Here is an 18017-nt window from a genome sequence, read left to right on the forward strand (position 1 = left end):
CAACATAATGAATATGAGGTACTTAACACAAGACAAAATAAATAGATGTATATATTAACATGACTGGTGGAATACAGAATACATAGAAAGTTGTTCTAAGTAACTAGAGTGGTTACCCTTCTCCCTTACTTGGCTATGAATAGCTAACACGCTGTGGGCATCGCCTTAAGTTTTCATGACTGGGCAGTGCTCTCAAAAGCACTGACGCAAATCAGTGTGCTGTTTGTCTTTCTCTTCATTTGCCCCTCGTATGGAACGAGAAACACAAGTGACAGGTCCAATCCACAACCTCCCATGAGGTGGATCAGAGTGCTGACAATTTACGATGATCAATCAGATAGAATCCCTTTTGGCAATGCTTTCATCAGCCCACTGAATTACCACAGAGGACATGAGAAGGCCTCTGGAGATATTGAACCATAACTATGTGGTATTTGTGAATTCAGACTCCCGGGTGTTACAGAGAGAGGTGTATTTTGGCCAGAGCAGGACTGGGCTTGCCTGCCTCCCCAGAGGCTACAGAGCCACTGAATGGCATAGCTACAGCCGTAACAGGGACAGACAATGAAGGACCTTGGGTGACATGGAAGAACTCATCCACACAGAGTAAAACACACTTTGAATAAAGCATAGGCGAGGATAAACACAAGGCAAAAAATAGGATGGGCCATGTCTTTAAAAATACATGGAGCTCTTAAGGAACCTCTTTGAGGCCTTTGTAATATTGATGCTTTCAGAATAGATGGCAAGTGGTAGTATACAATGGTTTACCTGAAAGGTTGTGTACTTGAGGGAGACCTTCGATTTTGGTTAAGGGTTTCAACAGCTTAATGACGCCGTCATTATAGATGAGAACATTTCAATCAGTTTACATAACTCTAACCCTTAACTAAGACCCTGGACAGAGATTGCTCAATCTTTATTTCATGAAGAGCTGAGAGCTTCTATTTCCATCTTCCAGAAAGATGACTGTGAGAATCTCCTCCTCGTCCTCCTCTTGCATTCTGCAAGTCATTTGTTTGTAGGGCATGTCCAGTGTTGACAGATAAATTCAGATTAGGCTAGATAATGTTGATATTTCTGAAAACTGGACAAGTGCCAGAGTTTTTTTTTTATGTCTTTCGTTTCTCAATGTGAGCAGCTTCAACAGTACCCTTGGCAAAATGATCATATAGTTGAATAGAGCTCTAAAGGCTTGATAAAGTGGAGGGATAATTAAAGGAATTCATCAGTGAAAGTGATTTCAGAGTACCTTCTCAGCAGCAGATAGGGGATTGCTGGGTGCTTATTTTAGAAAACCTCCAGAGTTTCGCACCTTAAATGAAGACGTTCCAAATTTACACCAAGTTGCCATTTCAGGAACTGGAACGAGAGACCTAGCAGCCAGCAGGAACCACAACCACAAAGCATGATGTGGCACATATAGCGGAGTGAAGCTGTATCTGCCCACCCCTGAGTAAAATGGGGATGACAGCTAGGGGTCAGCGGGGTCACGCAGCAGCACATCAGCCCCCTACCCTCTCAGGAGCGGGCCTTGCCGACCCCGCCATGTTCCACCCTGCTGAGGCCAGCCAGTCAAGGGTTATAGACCATTCTGTGCACAATGATTCCTATGACCTTAAAATCTTCCAGGGATGTGTTGACAGACACACAGCGATCACATGTCCCCTGATCCTGCACTGAAGAGAATCCAACAATCTAACACAAGCTACAGAGGGTGGTCCGGAAAAAAAAAAAATTAGAACAGTCATTTTCACTAAAACGCTACATGTTCTTAATGATTTGTGTATGCTTATGCACACACACATATATACTCACACCCGCACACGCACAGCAAGAGAGAGAGAGAGAGTGAGAGTGAGAGTGGGAGTGAGAGAGAGAAAATGATAACAATAATGAGGAAGAGATAGAGGGAGAGGTTATTTGTGGATTTCTGAATTAAACACCAATAACTGACTCAGGATAAACAAAGTTTTGAAAATGAATAGTCTGGATCAAAGCGCAGTGTCATTACGCGCTACATTAAGCAATGAATACTGGGAAAAAAATATGCAAATCAACACAATGATAACTAAAAGACATAAAAGGAAAAGCCCTGACTGTCGAATGCAGAATTGCGGTTTGTAGAGGTTAGCTGTCAGACATTTCTCATGCAAAACAGATGGCTTGCTGTCCTGTCTGGCCCCTTAGAGACCCTGTTCTACCACTGAAGGCTGAAGATTAGGACTGAGTAATTGAAGATGGCTGAGTGATTAATGCCTTCTAGGAAGGAGGTGGGGCTACGCCAACTTGATAAGGGCAACCTAAAGCGCAATGTTGCAGTGGGTTCACAACCATGAAAATGGAGCCTGAAGAGACTCTCAACCAAGGCAGATATCGTTGATATCTTAACAGGTTTTGTCACAACTTGCAGGTCTGAGAAACGGTTTTAACTTAAGCTCCAGAAATGTTCACCTTTCATGCAGGTCTTAACTTCAACTAAATGCAAAAGAGAAGGAAGATCTTTACACTGCCATTAGACTGTGTGTGAAAGACTAATATGTTGGCTGATATGCAAGTACTTCAATTAATTCACTGACCAAACTACTTGACCAAAGAAATTACACATCCCCAAATATTGCCAACACCTACGCTAGGATCAAGAAAATATTACATGACAGCACATATATTCTGAGGAGAAAACACTTAAGTTCTAAATGGAAAGATGTGGAATTTAGAAAACTGATGCTTCATATAAAGATGATGGATCAAATAGCAATATAAACATTATTCACGTGCTTCAGTTATAAATACCCTCAGCCCTCCTATGTATAACCACTTCACCCACTTGGTGAATATCATTATGGGAATAATGCAGGCAGTCAAACAGAAATAGATCATCTCCCAAAGCCTGATTTAAAGAATGCTGCCACATCGATGACCGTTTTTAACACAAGCATGGCTGGAGACATGAAGACATGGCTTTTATATGAGTGCTGCACCCTTTTGACCATGAAAAGTTTAAATGCATCCTGAGGCATGCTATCGGCCCATTAGTTAGTTAGCACAAAAACATGTATGTAATCATGCATCAGTGGAATATGATAATTAACCTGACCTCACGTTATTGCTGTGCGATATGACAATGTCTATAGTGTGACGACGATAGACAAATTCATTTTTCACCTGTGTCAAAAGTCGTTTCTCATGTTTAGTAACAAACAACCTCAAAAGCAGGTATCAGATTTTCTTACCTCAGTTAATTGTGGTTTTGTGTTAATCTGGTGGTTGTTAGGGATGAAGCCCCGTCACAAAATGATTGGATGAGGTGCAACGAAACTCCACTTTGCGTTGTGGAGTAGGCCTAAATTTGCTCCGCCAACGCATTTCATTTGGGTACTATCGGGGATTCTGTTCTAATTTCTCCACAGTGGTTCAGTCATGTACTGGAATATTTTAGTAATTCAATCCATATCACAGGTAGCATGAAGACGTGTAAGTCAGGTATAGGCATAGTTCACGTCAGAAAGCAAGATAGTCACAATTGTTTGCATAAGTGAATTTGACGGTAATTCAACATCCATACGATATGTGTGTGTTTGGTATTGAAATATATCGAGATTTGATCCACTAGTGATGTGGACCGATCTATAGCCTGCCTGCATCATGGAACACTGCCAGGGCAAGTTCAGAGTTTCTGGGTTTGCAGACTTTGGTTCCTATTGATGCGTACCCTGGTAGTCATGCAACTCGAAATGTCTTAGCTTTTATGCCCATCATCATAAAGTATTACAATCGTGTTGGTTGTTCAGTCTCCCCTACTTGATCAAGCAACCATTGCACATTTGTATTAATTAAATATTAAGCAGAGACCTGTTTTGCATGCTGACCAGCTCTAACAATTTTTCCATTTTGTATTATCTGTTAAGGTTAATTGGTAGCGTGTAGGTTGTTTGATTGTGACTACTTATTTTCTTTTGCCACTGAACCTCTCTAGACCTGACTCCACTAATCCTGCCTTTCACCTTGACACCGCCTCAAGCACAAGTAAGTCCTGCTTGGCCCAAAACCCCTGGCCGTAAACCCAGAGGAGGCACAATCAAGCCCCAGAAGTGACAGTGAAAACGCAACGAGCCTTGGCACACATTAGCTCAGCGGAATTTGGCCCGATAATAGAAACACAGCTATTGCAACTGGGGATGGGATATAACATACAACCTCACTGCAATCACGAATTTACACTTCTTAATAAGCAGTCACGTCTTTGAAAAAACGATTTTAGCAGCTATACTTCTAAATCCCAAGTATTTCTGACACAGATTAGTGATGGTAGTACAACTTGTAATAAAAAATGTGTTTGACGCAAAGGTTGGCCCTGTTTAGCTGTACTATAAGAGTAAAATAAATGTCCACTAAATCACACTCAGTGAATCACAGTACAGGGCACATGAGACACAGGAACACGGTTATTGTCTGTGGCATCTTACTGTCAATTACATCAAGATAACGTTTTCAAACAAATTACTTTTTTAGACAGCTATTAAAAACCAAGATTCGTAAAATGGATATTTGATCAGTGCTGCACATACACCACAATCACTATGACTTTTGTCATCATTGGCCTTTTAGAGGAATTTCAAGAATTTCAAACACCGCACGTACTATAGGTCAGCAAGTAATAATTTGTTTTTAGATAAGGGTTAAGTTAAGTGATTGAGTGCATATGGCCTATGGGGTATCTAGCATCTACATAAAATAACCCATTGACTATTCTTTGTCTTCCAAAAAAATGTCATCCTTTTATTTTGCAAATGTAGTTCCTGAGAGTAAACATTTACGCTAGGTGACTTTATATCCTGAAAAACGACATGAAAAGATTTTCTCCAGGACTCTCCGGATCCCTGTAATCAGTTATGAAAAATGTGTGCTATACTTAGTAAACTTTCAAAGCGAAGGGTATCCCTGCTTGCCAGCCATTTATTTTGCGTGTGCACTACACATTGCTGGGATAAAAGTAGATTCCTGTGAAGGCTATGTCTGCTGGAGGTTACCTTAAATGCTCCTATTGCTTACAACAAGAAAACTATGACAATTGGAATAAAACAATACTTTTTTTTTGTTCTCATGAAATGATTCTGGGGCTGCATTGTATCCTCTGTAAGTAATTTAGGTCTGTGCCCTTTATAAACTGACATTGACAGATAAGCCCTATTCTTATTTAATGACGTATACCATCACACTTCAGTCAGTTCCCATTTTGCACTTATTGTTCCACCTTTTATCCGCTAACACCTGCATTCGTTCCAGTGCACAGACACTCAGGCACCAGTGAGGGCAAACGCTCTCTTTACCCAGGCAACAAACTGAATCACTATACTCCAGCATTTTCAGAGGTGAGATCATATCCAAACATGACAGGACAGTGAAGAGAAGTGTGGGTGGATAGGAAGGAATTTGGCAGCTTTGCAGACTAACACATTCAGGTCATGCTCATGGAACACATTGGAAAGCTGTACGTCTCTTTAAAAGCGTAATGGCTAGTGCAAACTATCTAAAACATGTTACACAAAGTACTGAACAGATCCAATGCAACCATTGGTTGTTAAAATTACAACTAATTGCAAAAAAAATGCTAAATTGAGTTTCTATGCCATTTACCTTATGCCAGTAGGCTACTGATAAAGATAACTTCCGATATGTAGCCTACATTAAAGTAAGCCAACACATTAGAAATTACGTACTTAAGGGAGAATTTCTGAATTAACTGCCCAGGTAGTATGGTATGGATATGGGTTAAGGTTATGGGTAGCAAGGAAGACCTCTGCTCTTTTACTGTAAGTCGTCTAGGCCAAGCAATGCAGTTTCTCTCAGGGACTTTACCAAACATTAAAACCGATATAGCAGTAAATAACATAACTCTTGCTATGGCTGAATGCAGATGAACTACATAGCGTACATAGCGATAGATATGTTAGAAAACATCAATTATCCATTATTGTACCCCATCGTTCCCAAGACTCATCTATAACATGAGAAGCAGCTACTTGGATGCAATCTACTCAACTCGTCTGACCGTACTACTGCTTGAATTTATTATACGACCTAGTAACCATTACATAACCGAAGAGTCAAAAAGACAACGCCGAGAAATACTATTATCAATGTTCACTTACTTGTAGTGTTGTATTTCACCCCGTTGATGTACTCCGGACATGGTCGCTCCACAATTTGACCCGAGATGCTCCTTGGCCAGCAAGTTCCTATCTCATCGGTTGTGGCATTACAATAAAGACCTTTAATAAACAAAAGAAGGAAGAATGAAACATCAGTAGAAGTAATGTCCTTGTGTGCTGACACGAATGTGTACGTGAGTATAGTGATAAAGTACCCCAGAACCGTACCATCAAAATTCATTAAGGAGAAAGATACATTCTCATATAGGTTGTCCTGAAAAGCGTCCATGAGACTACAGTTGGGATCCCCAAAGTCCCCAATGAAGATTTGAAAAATCGTGGCATCCATGTTTCAAAAAACAGAGCTGGACAAACTGCTAACCTAAGTAGTGGTCTGCGGTCTTCTCTCTCAATGTGGCATTAGAATCAGTTAAATGCATGCCCTGATGGCAGCCGCGCTCAGTGCGCGCGCGGGTTATCCATTCGTCCAATTGAAACGCTCGCAATGGAGCTCTAGTATGACGGAATTTATTCACACACTGGATCTACAAATTTGAGTTAGTGTTGGTGGTTAGAGGACGACAACCGAATCGGTCGTTTAGAGGAGTCACTGTCCGCAGTGAGTCTGTGTCCTTATTATTTTCAGTTTTCAAATACGCTGAAAATTCAACTCTTTCGGCTGACAGCGGGTATTGGTCTTATATGTGTCAGACATAGTTTTAACTTTCTTGAAAAATCATCACATCAAAGCAAGCCAGCAAACCCAAGGGAATGAATCGATTATATTCATAGATTGTTTGATGTTACGAGTGACTCTTGTAGACGTACAGCAAACTGCTTGTGGTTGTCAAGACAGAGATGGTGAGAATGGTGAACCTACCCAGAGCCAAGGCAAGGATACTCTAAGTGAAATAACCGAATCGACAAAACATCCCATTTACACTTAAAGAAACACAGTTTAGTTTCGACACAACTGGAATTTCGAACTAACAAGCAAAAAATTATTCTTCAGCTTTCAAGTTCGAGGATTATCGTTAACTTCCAATTGGAAAGAAAGTCGAATTTTAGCTCCATATATTGGCTTTCAAAAGGGAGAAATGTCAGTAAACATTGAGCTAGCGAGCATTCTGAATATTCCTAATAATGTGGGATGCAGTAATTGCCTACCTATAACTATTAATAGCATAGCTAAATGTTAATGTATTCAGCTGAGTTGTATGCAGGGAAGAGCTCTGAAAAACCCAGCAGAGTTCATGGATTGGATACTCACTCAGATCAGTGCTAATTATAAATTGCCCAATCACTGTCCCTATTATTCACAAGCCTAGGTAATAGCATTTTGGCACTTTTCACAATTAATGTTATTTCCCAATAGAAGTCTAGGTCAAGAGCTGTCATCTATTTACTAGAGGCTCTGAAAGCTCTGAAACTAGTGCAAATAGTATGTAGAATTTTGGTATAGAATTTGTCATTGAAATTATGATTCAGTAGGCTATTATAAATGTGCATGGAATGTGCCAGACATAGACCTTGTGATAGGCCTACTTGTGAAACATAAACATGCAAAGGTCATATTAGATTATATTTATAGTTTGTTTGAATGATCCCTTTACATGGCAGGGCACTTTACATGCTTTCTATCCTTTTGCCTCATTTGTAGAATAAGCCAAGTTAAGTAGCGCAACATTATAGTCATAATATCAATGTCACTTAAATGCTGCGAGTGTACTTTCACTTCAATTGACTGACTATTCAGAGGTCAGAACTGTAAAATCCAGTCTGGGCCACTCGGGTCTTGAATTACAGAAAAAGGAATGTTACATCACAGTTGCACGGTTTAGAAGATCAAAAGCTTGCAAATATATGACTGATCACAGAGCAGTCCTGAGACCCTGTGGCTCTGAACTAGAGTCTGCAAAGATTTCACAAGCTTGCACTGAAGGATTTTCCTGAGAGGTTCTGGGCCATATGCAAGAGGCAAACCAAGCGTGTGTTTCAGGTCACACATCAGGTCTGTTCCAATCAGGGTAAAATACTATCTCGGCAGGGTGTCTAACATGACAGCGAGGCAAACTGATATAAATCTCTTTCCCATCTTCTAAGGTGCCTTCAAAATGCCCCCGTAACGAACAGTATTGAAGACAGCATTGTGGATACATGATGAAGATGATGCTGCCTTCTATAACAGTGAAACCACCCATACATCTGTGTGGCAGCTCTCGACAAACAACAAAGATCTTTGTATATAAATTTAATTTGTTTGGCTTTGTTTTGCTTATAGTTGTGAAAATGTGAGATTTTATAACGCTTTTTAATTATACCAAGGCTGTCACTGGAACGGACAGCACTATGTTGATCATTCCGAGGTACCACTCACAAAAAGAGTCTTGATTGCAATATATCGTTGCTGAGAGAAGGTAAAGACAACAGATGCTCATCAGAGGAGCTTAGTGGTCGAGAAGGTGAATAGCGCTGTTATTATAGCATTTAAATAAGCTGCTGCCGATCCAGTGGCTGTTCTATTGGCGAAAATGAGGAAATTTACGTTTACTTCTAGCAGCTACATGGAGCCAGTGAAGGGTGACCAGCAAAGGAGTAACAGGTATCCTCTTTGGCAGATGAAAGACCAAACGTATTCTGCATTCTGAATCATTTGCAATAGTCTCACAACACACGCAGGACTGATAAAATTGAATTGCAATAGTCTAGTTTAGAACCAGGACCCGCACAAGAAGTTGCGAAGCATATTGTGTGACATAAGGTCTTATCTTCCAAATATTATGTGTTAACTGACAAGACCTCAAGACAGAAGCTACATGCTCAGAGAAATTAAGTTGGTCATCAATTTTCTTTTGTGGTACTCAAACCAGTTACCCACATTTTTGGGCGTAAAGGACCTAGGAAACCTTAAAGTCTTGCTAATGAGGTAATTTTGAAATACATAACCCTATATCTTACTCAAGTAACAGCCTCCAGCCAGAGACAAGATGAATCTTCTAAATCTTTAATTGGTCAACAATAGAGAACAAATTGATTGGCTGATGTATCTGACAATACGAAACGTGAATGGAATGAATCCCTTCTCTCCCCTTACTGTCTGTTCCCATGCCCTGACAAAAGGAAGCAGTGTGTAACATATGTGGCTGCTGATAGATTCGCTACGACTGGTTCCGTGGTCAATGAATGTCAGGGAGATAACCTGATATGACTGTTCTGCTGCGCCCTCTCAAATGCAAGGCATCAATTAAAGGGGGCTAAAAAAACAGCCCCATTTGGGAACAAGTGCTTCATGAAACGAGAAGGCAGTGAGCCAGTGGATTAGGCCGTGTTTATAATTAACACTGTCCTCATTGTACTCTTCAAAGCAAGTAATTGACGAACAGACAAGTGTCCAGTCAACTGTAGAATAGAACACTGAAAACAGTAAACTGATTTCTCTGTCTCAGTTTATTTTATCCAGTTGACAAAGCACTTATTTCATTGTCTTTGAACACCAACTTCCATTAAGTACACACACACTAAGCCATATGAACTGAGGACAATACAAAAAAGAAGGACAAGCTGAGATGTAATGTTTTTTTTTAATCATTATTTTGTATTATTATTATTATTTGAGCTGTAAATTTACACTGAAATTAAAATATGCACTACTGAATGGTGGTCTTAAAATCTGAATATCGAACAGCCTGGCTGGCTTCCCATGACCTCTAAACCAGTGGTCCCCAACCACCGGGCTGCGGTACCGGTCCGTGAGGCATTTGTTACCGGGCCGCACAGAAAGAATAAATAATTTATATCAATTCCGCTGTATTAATTATTAGCGTCTGAAAGGTGTTTTATTTTGAAAAACGCGCTGATTTTCCCGGACGTCACATTCGCCTGTGCCTCTTGTCACGTCTAGACGCTTGACAAGTTCAAGTGATGTGTCACTCTAGCCTGACGATGTCATACTCATAATTCTAGTCAGAATATGAGTCTGAGACCAAACCATTGGGCTGTGATTATGGGGCGTGTTTCAACGAACCAGGAAAGAAAATTCCTCTTTGCTGAATTGGATACCTAGAACCAATCAGAGCAACGTAGTATTATTACCATCTGATAGATTAAACTTTTACCTGATCTCGTAGGAAGGACGGCAAAAACATCTTTTCAATCGACAAATGCCTTGATCGCGTTTCTCTGTTCCTCTTTCAAAATGAATGCGCTGTCAATATCTGTTGAGATATGCCTGCTCACGTTACTTAATTAGCACTCAAGGCTAGAAGCTACCATTTGTTTCAATGTTTTTTTTGTCTACGCGTTAGCATAACCGATCAATAATGGTCTAGAGTTCTTCAGTTAAGACCTACAATCTTTGGCAACACTCGTTTTGCGTATACACAACTAACCGAGTCAATGTAGACATAAAAAAGTCGTGTAGATAGCTTAAATCATATAAAATATGTCCCACTAAGCTCCCGAGACGGCGCCATCTTTGTCCGATGTATAGGCTATTCTATCTATATCTGTCCATCAACGTATAAAGCCCGCCCTTACAATTTGATTGGTCAGATCACTTTTCTGGGCCGTTTAACCTCTCCCAACTAGTTCAAGTCCAGACTGAATCTCCCAGACCAAACATTTTGTGGGCGGAGTTCAGGCTGGTATCCAGGCTAGCGTCACTCAATAAATAAGCCCGCAAACTAGCTAAAACATCTTTGGAGAGCTTCTTTGCAAAGATGAAAAGGCCAACTAAGGAGCCAAAAAAGGAGCCTACGACCTTCAAAAGAGAAAGCTTCTTTTAACAGACAATACCAGGAGTCATACTTAAAATACGGGTTTATCGCAACAGGTGATTCTCACGCACCAAGTCCGCTCTGTTTAATATGTGGCGACAAGCTAGCAAACGAGCCAATGAAGCCTTTAAAACTGCTTCGGCACATGGAGACCAAGCACTGATTCAGAGTTATGGTGAGTTGTATTTTTCATGCACTTAACGTTCGTTATACAATGGTGTTGGCCGCAAATTAACTCCACCTAACGTTAATGTTAGCTTTTGTGTATGAGCAGACCGGGCTTAATTCTATCAAACTTGCGTGCAATCACGTGTGCAATTGATTGATTCACATCAATATGAATGGATGACGTGACTAATAAGACGTGTAAAATGACACCTTGAAGCCGGTCCGTGAAAAAAATGCCTACATTAAACCGGTCCGTGGTGCAAAAAAGGTTGGGGACCCCTGCTCTAAACCACCCACTATGTCCTACACTCATGACAATAAAAGGCTCACAGCCACATCACATTATCCTAAGCTCTGTTTTGGTTGGTCTTTCTTTTTAGCTGTGAAGATTCATTTGGCCATTTAAGAGAAGAAATCAAAAGGCTCTGAAAGGCAATGGACACCAAGGACAAGGTTTCTTCAATTGGAACCAAGTGTTGAGGAGGGTTGTTTGCATAGAACAACTTTATGGGCAATACATCAGTTCCACTCAAGAACAGTTAGCTTAAACATATTATTGTATAACAGAGTATCATATTGCTTGGAAATACATTTTATACAACAACTTTTAACAAATATAAAGTTGTGTTGTACATTGGGAAAACAATTAATTATTGTGTGAACATAATTGCTCTTTGTACCTATCTGTTTTATTCACTTATCATATTAGCATTGGCCGTAAGACCCAATAGCTACTATGTATTTTCAGACTCACTCAGCCATCAAGTAATGAGAGCTCTACAACTCTCTATCAGTGGTGTATATGGTCTATGACAGACCACACAAGCCATGTCAGAAGATTATTGCATACGGGCACTTTTTATTTAGACTTTATATACCGACTTACCCACACTTATCAATGCTAACCGATAGTATCGTATTCACAAAACGTGTCGGCAGACATGAGTTGTAGGTTGGCACATTTTGTATGATTAGAGCTGGATTTATTGACAGGATGTATACCTGAAATCAGATCACAAAACTAAGCCCAAACAGAAAATTCAATGCAAAAAGGGAAGACAGACTACCTAGTCATTTACATGACCTCTGTTTACTCGTCCACTGCGATGTTACAGGATAAACCATGTGGTCGAGCCACTGAGGGTGTTAAGCATTTTGTGCATTTCTATAATGTTTCAAATGTTAATTGAAATGTATTGATTCCTTTTGCTCAATTAGTGTTGCACAGATGCCTGGCAGGCTGGTGTCATTGAACTACACATCTGCCTAAGCATTTTAATGAGCTGATAACACCATCACTCTATGACCTTGTCCTGTCCTGATGCTGATGCTCACATTCATTCATCACTACAAAGAGTGGGGAACCTGGAAACAATTGGCAGTTTGAGCAGAAATGGCACAACTGTCACGAATGAATGAATGATTGAGTGAGTGAATGAATGAATGTATGCATGAACAAAGACTTCAAATTGCATGGCTACAACTCTCTGCAATCCAATTCAACTCAGTCTCACAAACAAACCCTTGTGGATGCTGATGGCTCTGGTTATGATCTGCAAATTGGGACTGTGTCTCTATACATGCAGTAGTAAGATTTAGCAGATATTTAATTGTTTTGCCAAGATGTTCAAGTCATATCTGGAAGGCTATACAGCTAGTTAGAGAGCTGGAACTGTGTGCTAATTGATGATTAGGTAGTGGTCAAGTCATAGGAAAAAGGAAAACCCTTTAAATATAATTGGGGCATTCAGAGGATAGACAAGTCAGTACAGCTACCACAAATCTTTATGTCACTTTCTGCTTTCACTAAATGCTTGTTCTGTGTTCATGATAATGGTTTATGTTACTGGACAGAGAGTTGGTTTGCTTGACAAGTATTTAGTAGTATGTTGAAACCATGCACATTTGTTAAATAGTTATTTAACAAATTATTATCCAATCAACCAAATGTTACCAAATTCAATCTGTATACCAGCAACCTGACTGGGGGTCAGTTTAATTAATTTGCTGTTTTTTCATTTTTCTATTTTATTTATTTATCTACCCGAAGGGGAAGCGTAAGTAATTCCCTCCATCTCTAGGGCTCCACAAGCAATGACTTTGCCCATCAAAATCTTTACTTCTTCCTCTTTCTACAAATGAAAACAAACATTTTATGTTACTGTATTTAAACCATTTTAGTAAAACTAGTACAGGAACACTTACCTGTAACATTGTAGAGAGAGGAAAGAGCTTCACAGTACATCTGAAGTAACACTGATAGAGACAGCTCGCAAAGACAGTTTCGCTGTGAGTGGAAGGACAAGCATACTATTGTAAAGCGACATTTGCAGATTATTAATGTCAACATTCAAGGACAGGTGAAACAGTACCATGATATGCAATCTGCACATGAGTATCGAGTTAACACTGGCATATCCACAAATGCTTAATTCTGCTAATTATAAGTATTACTGTAAATTAATTATGTGCATAATTATGCCACTAGGTTGCAGTGCGATGAGAAAAACTATAGACACGGAGAACAGGAGAGGGGAGGTGTGGGGCTACGAAAAACAGTTTCTGTATTTAATGATTATTATCACCCTGGCAATGGATTTGAGAATGGTGGCTGCACTAAAATGTAAAGATCAAAGGAAAGAAAACAGCCAGAAAGACATACTAAATAGAGTAATAAGGAAGACAGTGGTGAACTTCGCATCAGTAATTATGAAGTATTATTATTGATGGCCAAATGGTGGTGGACATATTGTGCATGTCTGTACACATTGGCCACTTCCTCTAAAACAAATGGATCCCAAGCAATCGATGATTTTCTTTTTCTAAGACCAAACACAATACACTCCAAGATTTTAAATGAGCAAATTCTCATTCTGAAATTTGTCTCAAGCATTTAAGAGTGCTCATCTCAATATCAAAGCTGTTGAATGATACCATGTGCATACTAAGTATCACATATCTTTATTGCAGCATTTCAGTTGCTATACTGTGTGTCTGAATGGTTGGGCTTGCGTGTCAGTTTATGTGAGCAGTGGACCATGTGTCTGTCCTTTCCTCAGGAAGCTTCTGTACTATATGGTCCCCTCAGTGGGCTAATTGGTCTAGTGGGGTCCAGAACTTTGTCCAGTCCGTTGACATTATCCCCTGGGTCAGTGGACACCCCATGGCCTTAGCCTTTCCCATCAAGGGTTATGGTGGACGATAGCAACTTTCACTAGGCAAGGGCAGCCTAGTGGCTCTCCGTCTGACTCTCAGGGGGAGAGAGCAGCTGTGGTAGCAGGGAAATTCTCTTGAGGACGAGGGCAGGGATGAGCCAGACAGGAAGGGTTGTGCATGGGACAGCTGAGCAGAGTCAGTCTCAGTGCAGGGTTGCTGGGGGAAGATGGGGTCTGAAGGGCTCTTCTGGGTCAGGGAGGGGATGGGGACTCTCCTCTTGGCTCTGGCAGGGTGTTTCAGAACCAACCATGCTGACTAACTGACACATTGTCATGTTTTCCATTTCGCGCCTTCTGTGTGTGTACTTGAATGTGAATAAACGAGTCAACTATTGAAAAGCATAATATTCATATGTTTGAACTATGAAATTCAGTTTTGGGGATTTGGCGTCACCTGAGTGAGAGATCTTGATTTTAGAAACAAATAACACCAAAAATATATGAAGCGTCAGTCATATTAATTTGTTCTTATCAACCTAGTGGAACATTAAACTTCAAAATCCATGTTTATGTCATTGTACAGCCTGTAGTAGCTTTCAGAGCAGATCATTCCCACACACATGTCCTTGGGGAACCTCCATCTGCTTTTCCATGACGTGCATATGTGTTCAGTTTTACTGTGTGCATGCTGCTTTAGCTTGACCATGCAGTTAAAAGAATATGCTCTATGTCCGTTATGATTCCATGAGTCATTTTGCATTTCTAAATCTAACTGGTTGTCTAATGTGCATACATAATATAATTGCACTGTTAAAACAGATCTAGGGAAATACCAAGAATATACTCCTTTGAAGTTTCATTCTCATCAGCATATGCACTGATGCACCACACAAAGTGGAGGACCTCCAATACATTTTAAACCTTTACTGTTTGCTTATGAGAAATAATTCAGAAGCTGCCAAGATAGACTAAATAAGATAAGGATTTTAAGAGTGTCGTGTGGCTAGGCACATACAGATACATGGTGTATAGTGTAGATATGTACTTACGTAGAAAAGAAGAAGGCACATCAAGATTTTCGATATATTCATTGCGCTGTCGTCTCGGGTCAGACTCCAATTAGGCTTTGCTCACATTTTCCCAAACAAGACAAACAAAGGTCCTTCCAGTGTGTCTTAAATTACTCGTAAAATCTGTCAAGTTGGTTGTGAAGAATATCCTCATTTATGAAAAGGATGGAAAATGAATAAAAAATGCCTGTCCGCGCAGCCTGTCATGGCCAAACGTCAACTCAAAAAATAACAAAGGTAACAGCAGCTGTGCTCATTAAGTTCAGTAAAACTCTGCCCAACACATCTCAGCAAGAGCCCAGCCTGTGTTTCCTTTGGAAATAACACCACATGCACATCTCAGTTATCCTTGGCTTCTGAAGAAAAACAAATATTTATATATATACAGTAATGGCAGTTACAGACTGAGTCTTAGTTGAGGACCATTGACTTCTGCATAGCCTCTTCTTTCACAGTCACGGCTGGTCAGAAAGTTGGTCAGCTGGCTGATCAGCCTGCCTTCTAACGACTGCATTCCAAGTCCATCATGTTTTTTTATTGCTCATGCAATGTTTGTGCACCGCTATCTTCAGACCTTTGAGGACTTTGAGCGATCTTACACAGATTCACAGCAGCCTGTTGGAGATTGCTCTGAAGTAGCATAATCAGGGGGAACAACTACTACCAATCCAAACAAGCACAAAGTTTGTGTTTATATTACATGCTCAGAGTAACATTCACACACATCTATTGAATTGTCTTATATTTGAACCTATTTATTTTTTGCAGTAAGTCCTGAAGGTGTTGCAAACCAGGATTAAAGATCAGAATGAATAATGATTGACAATAATCAATAATCCAATGAACCTCACATTCATTTGTATTTTACCTCTTAATTAGACTTGGAATGTAGGTTGGAATGTAAGGGTCTCTGGTCTCTGTACTGTCTTGCCTTTTGGAAGACTGTGTCTTAGCAAGAGGTATGATGGAATAGGTGTCTTTGACAACCTTTCATTTCAGGTCATATCAATAATATATCAATATCATATCAATAACATTGCTTTCCTTATACCCTCACCCCCATGATACAGGCCTCTGAAACATTCGCTCACAGCTGGATCCTGTATCATTATTCTGTTTAGGATACTTAAACTTGGACTGTTTCAAATGTCTAATCAAAGACATGAGTGAATCTTTTGAGTGAAACCTTCCACTCTCCCTAGATGCGCATAATTGCAAGAATAAAGCCTGTTTACTGATTGATCACTCTCCGACTGTGTCTCCACCTATCTGTGGCATTCGAAAAATTACCAACAAGCCAGTCCTCTCCACATTGTTTTATAAATGTTCTCATTGGCACAACCCTCCATCCCGGTCCCTTTTTGTCAATTTGTCAAACATGCAGTATTTATGAAGACGGCAGCACGATAGGCTGCCAGTTAACTTTCAGGTCATTGGAGGTGGGTGTGTGATGTTGGTAGAACGGTATTGGGCTAATGAAGAGACGGTTTGGTAGTGCCACACAGAGAATTCCTCTGATCCAATTCTGTGCTTACTTAAGTCACACTGTGACTAGTCTATCATTTTAAGCATTAGAAATGTTTTGCTTGCAAGAGGCACTCAATGCTAGAACCACCTTCATGAGGTGATGGACAGTGAGTCTCGGAGATTGCAAAAGACAAAAACATCTTATCCCAAAGAAACACATTCACAATTAACATAAACAAATACATAGTAAAATACATTTAAATATGTCTGCACATTGCAAGTATTTGCTATGAATATGTATCCATCACAAATGGCATATCCAAATCTGTGAATCAGCAGACATGCTTATAACCCCAAGAGGACAGAAATCGTGTCAGTGTGAGTTTACCTCTTTGCCATCCCTCTGCTCAGCCAAAGCTAAGAGTATTCTGCACTGCTGCACTGAAGTAAGGACCCAGGTGCTTCATCAGTCCATGGCTTCAAATGTCCCTCCATTCACTGTTTCAGCTTGGATACATCTGAATGGAAATCACTAAATAAATTTGGTGTCTCTGAAAATTATCTGAATTGTGTTGACCTGGGCTAGAAATATTCAGCATCTCTTGGTATTTTGTGAGCAGGTTATTGTTTTCTGACTCTCAAACTTTGCTTTTGAGGGAGAAGCATTTTTAGCTTTCATCCTAAAGGTTGGGGTTACATCATATTAACTGTTAAAAGATCTCAAGACTAAAGCTGGAGAAAACACGTGTCCCTTTATAAAAATGATTTCATAGATCTTTATATGGACTGTGTTGGCAAAGTTGTAAAGTCATGTTGCTTCCCTTTTGAGACTAAATGTTATTTTTTGAGATTAATTAAAGATTAATTTTGTAATCATTTTAATCACAGCATGTGTTATACAATATACTGTAGCTTAAGATGTTTAAGTTCCCACTTGGTTCTACCAGTAAAAGGAAAAGGGAGTTTTAGATTGGCATGTTTCCAGATTTTCATCTTGCAATTAGATTATATCAGCATGTTATTAGATACAATTATTAGATGTGTTCCTTGTTGTGTGAAAACTCTGAAGAGTACATAGTGATTGTGTCCACAGAGGGCATGACTATACACCGTGGTTCCAAGCTAAAGCTCTGGACTGTGTAAAGCCTGGCAGCACGGCTCGACCCACCGAGGCATGACAAATACACACAGTGATTATCCTTTACTTTAGTGTCCGCTTCTACATCCACG

At 40.0% G+C, this 18017-nt stretch overlaps 1 protein-coding gene across 3 annotated transcripts in view; it reads right to left on the reverse strand.

The window, feature by feature from the left end:
• The window catches only part of LOC308363312 (corticotropin-releasing factor receptor 2), a gene marked incomplete at both ends in the record, with an annotated part of 57424 nt that extends 42060 nt beyond the window's left edge, over positions 1–15364 (reverse strand). The window contains 3 exons of one of the 3 annotated variants that reach the window (XM_080836128.1): positions 6153–6272; positions 13301–13382; positions 15300–15364. In XM_080836128.1, the coding sequence (XP_080692254.1) occupies positions 6153–6272; positions 13301–13382; positions 15300–15341 (244 nt within the window). Of the gene's footprint in view, positions 1–6152; positions 6273–6380; positions 6502–13300; positions 13446–15299 lie in introns of those variants that run through there. The other 2 variants (XM_080836127.1, XM_080836129.1) reach the window with 2 other exon arrangements.
• Positions 15365–18017: the final 2653 nt, after the last annotated feature.

This window comes from Sprattus sprattus, assembly GCF_963457725.1.
Source record: "Sprattus sprattus genome assembly, chromosome: 4".
Lineage (NCBI taxonomy): Eukaryota > Metazoa > Chordata > Actinopteri > Clupeiformes > Clupeidae > Sprattus > Sprattus sprattus.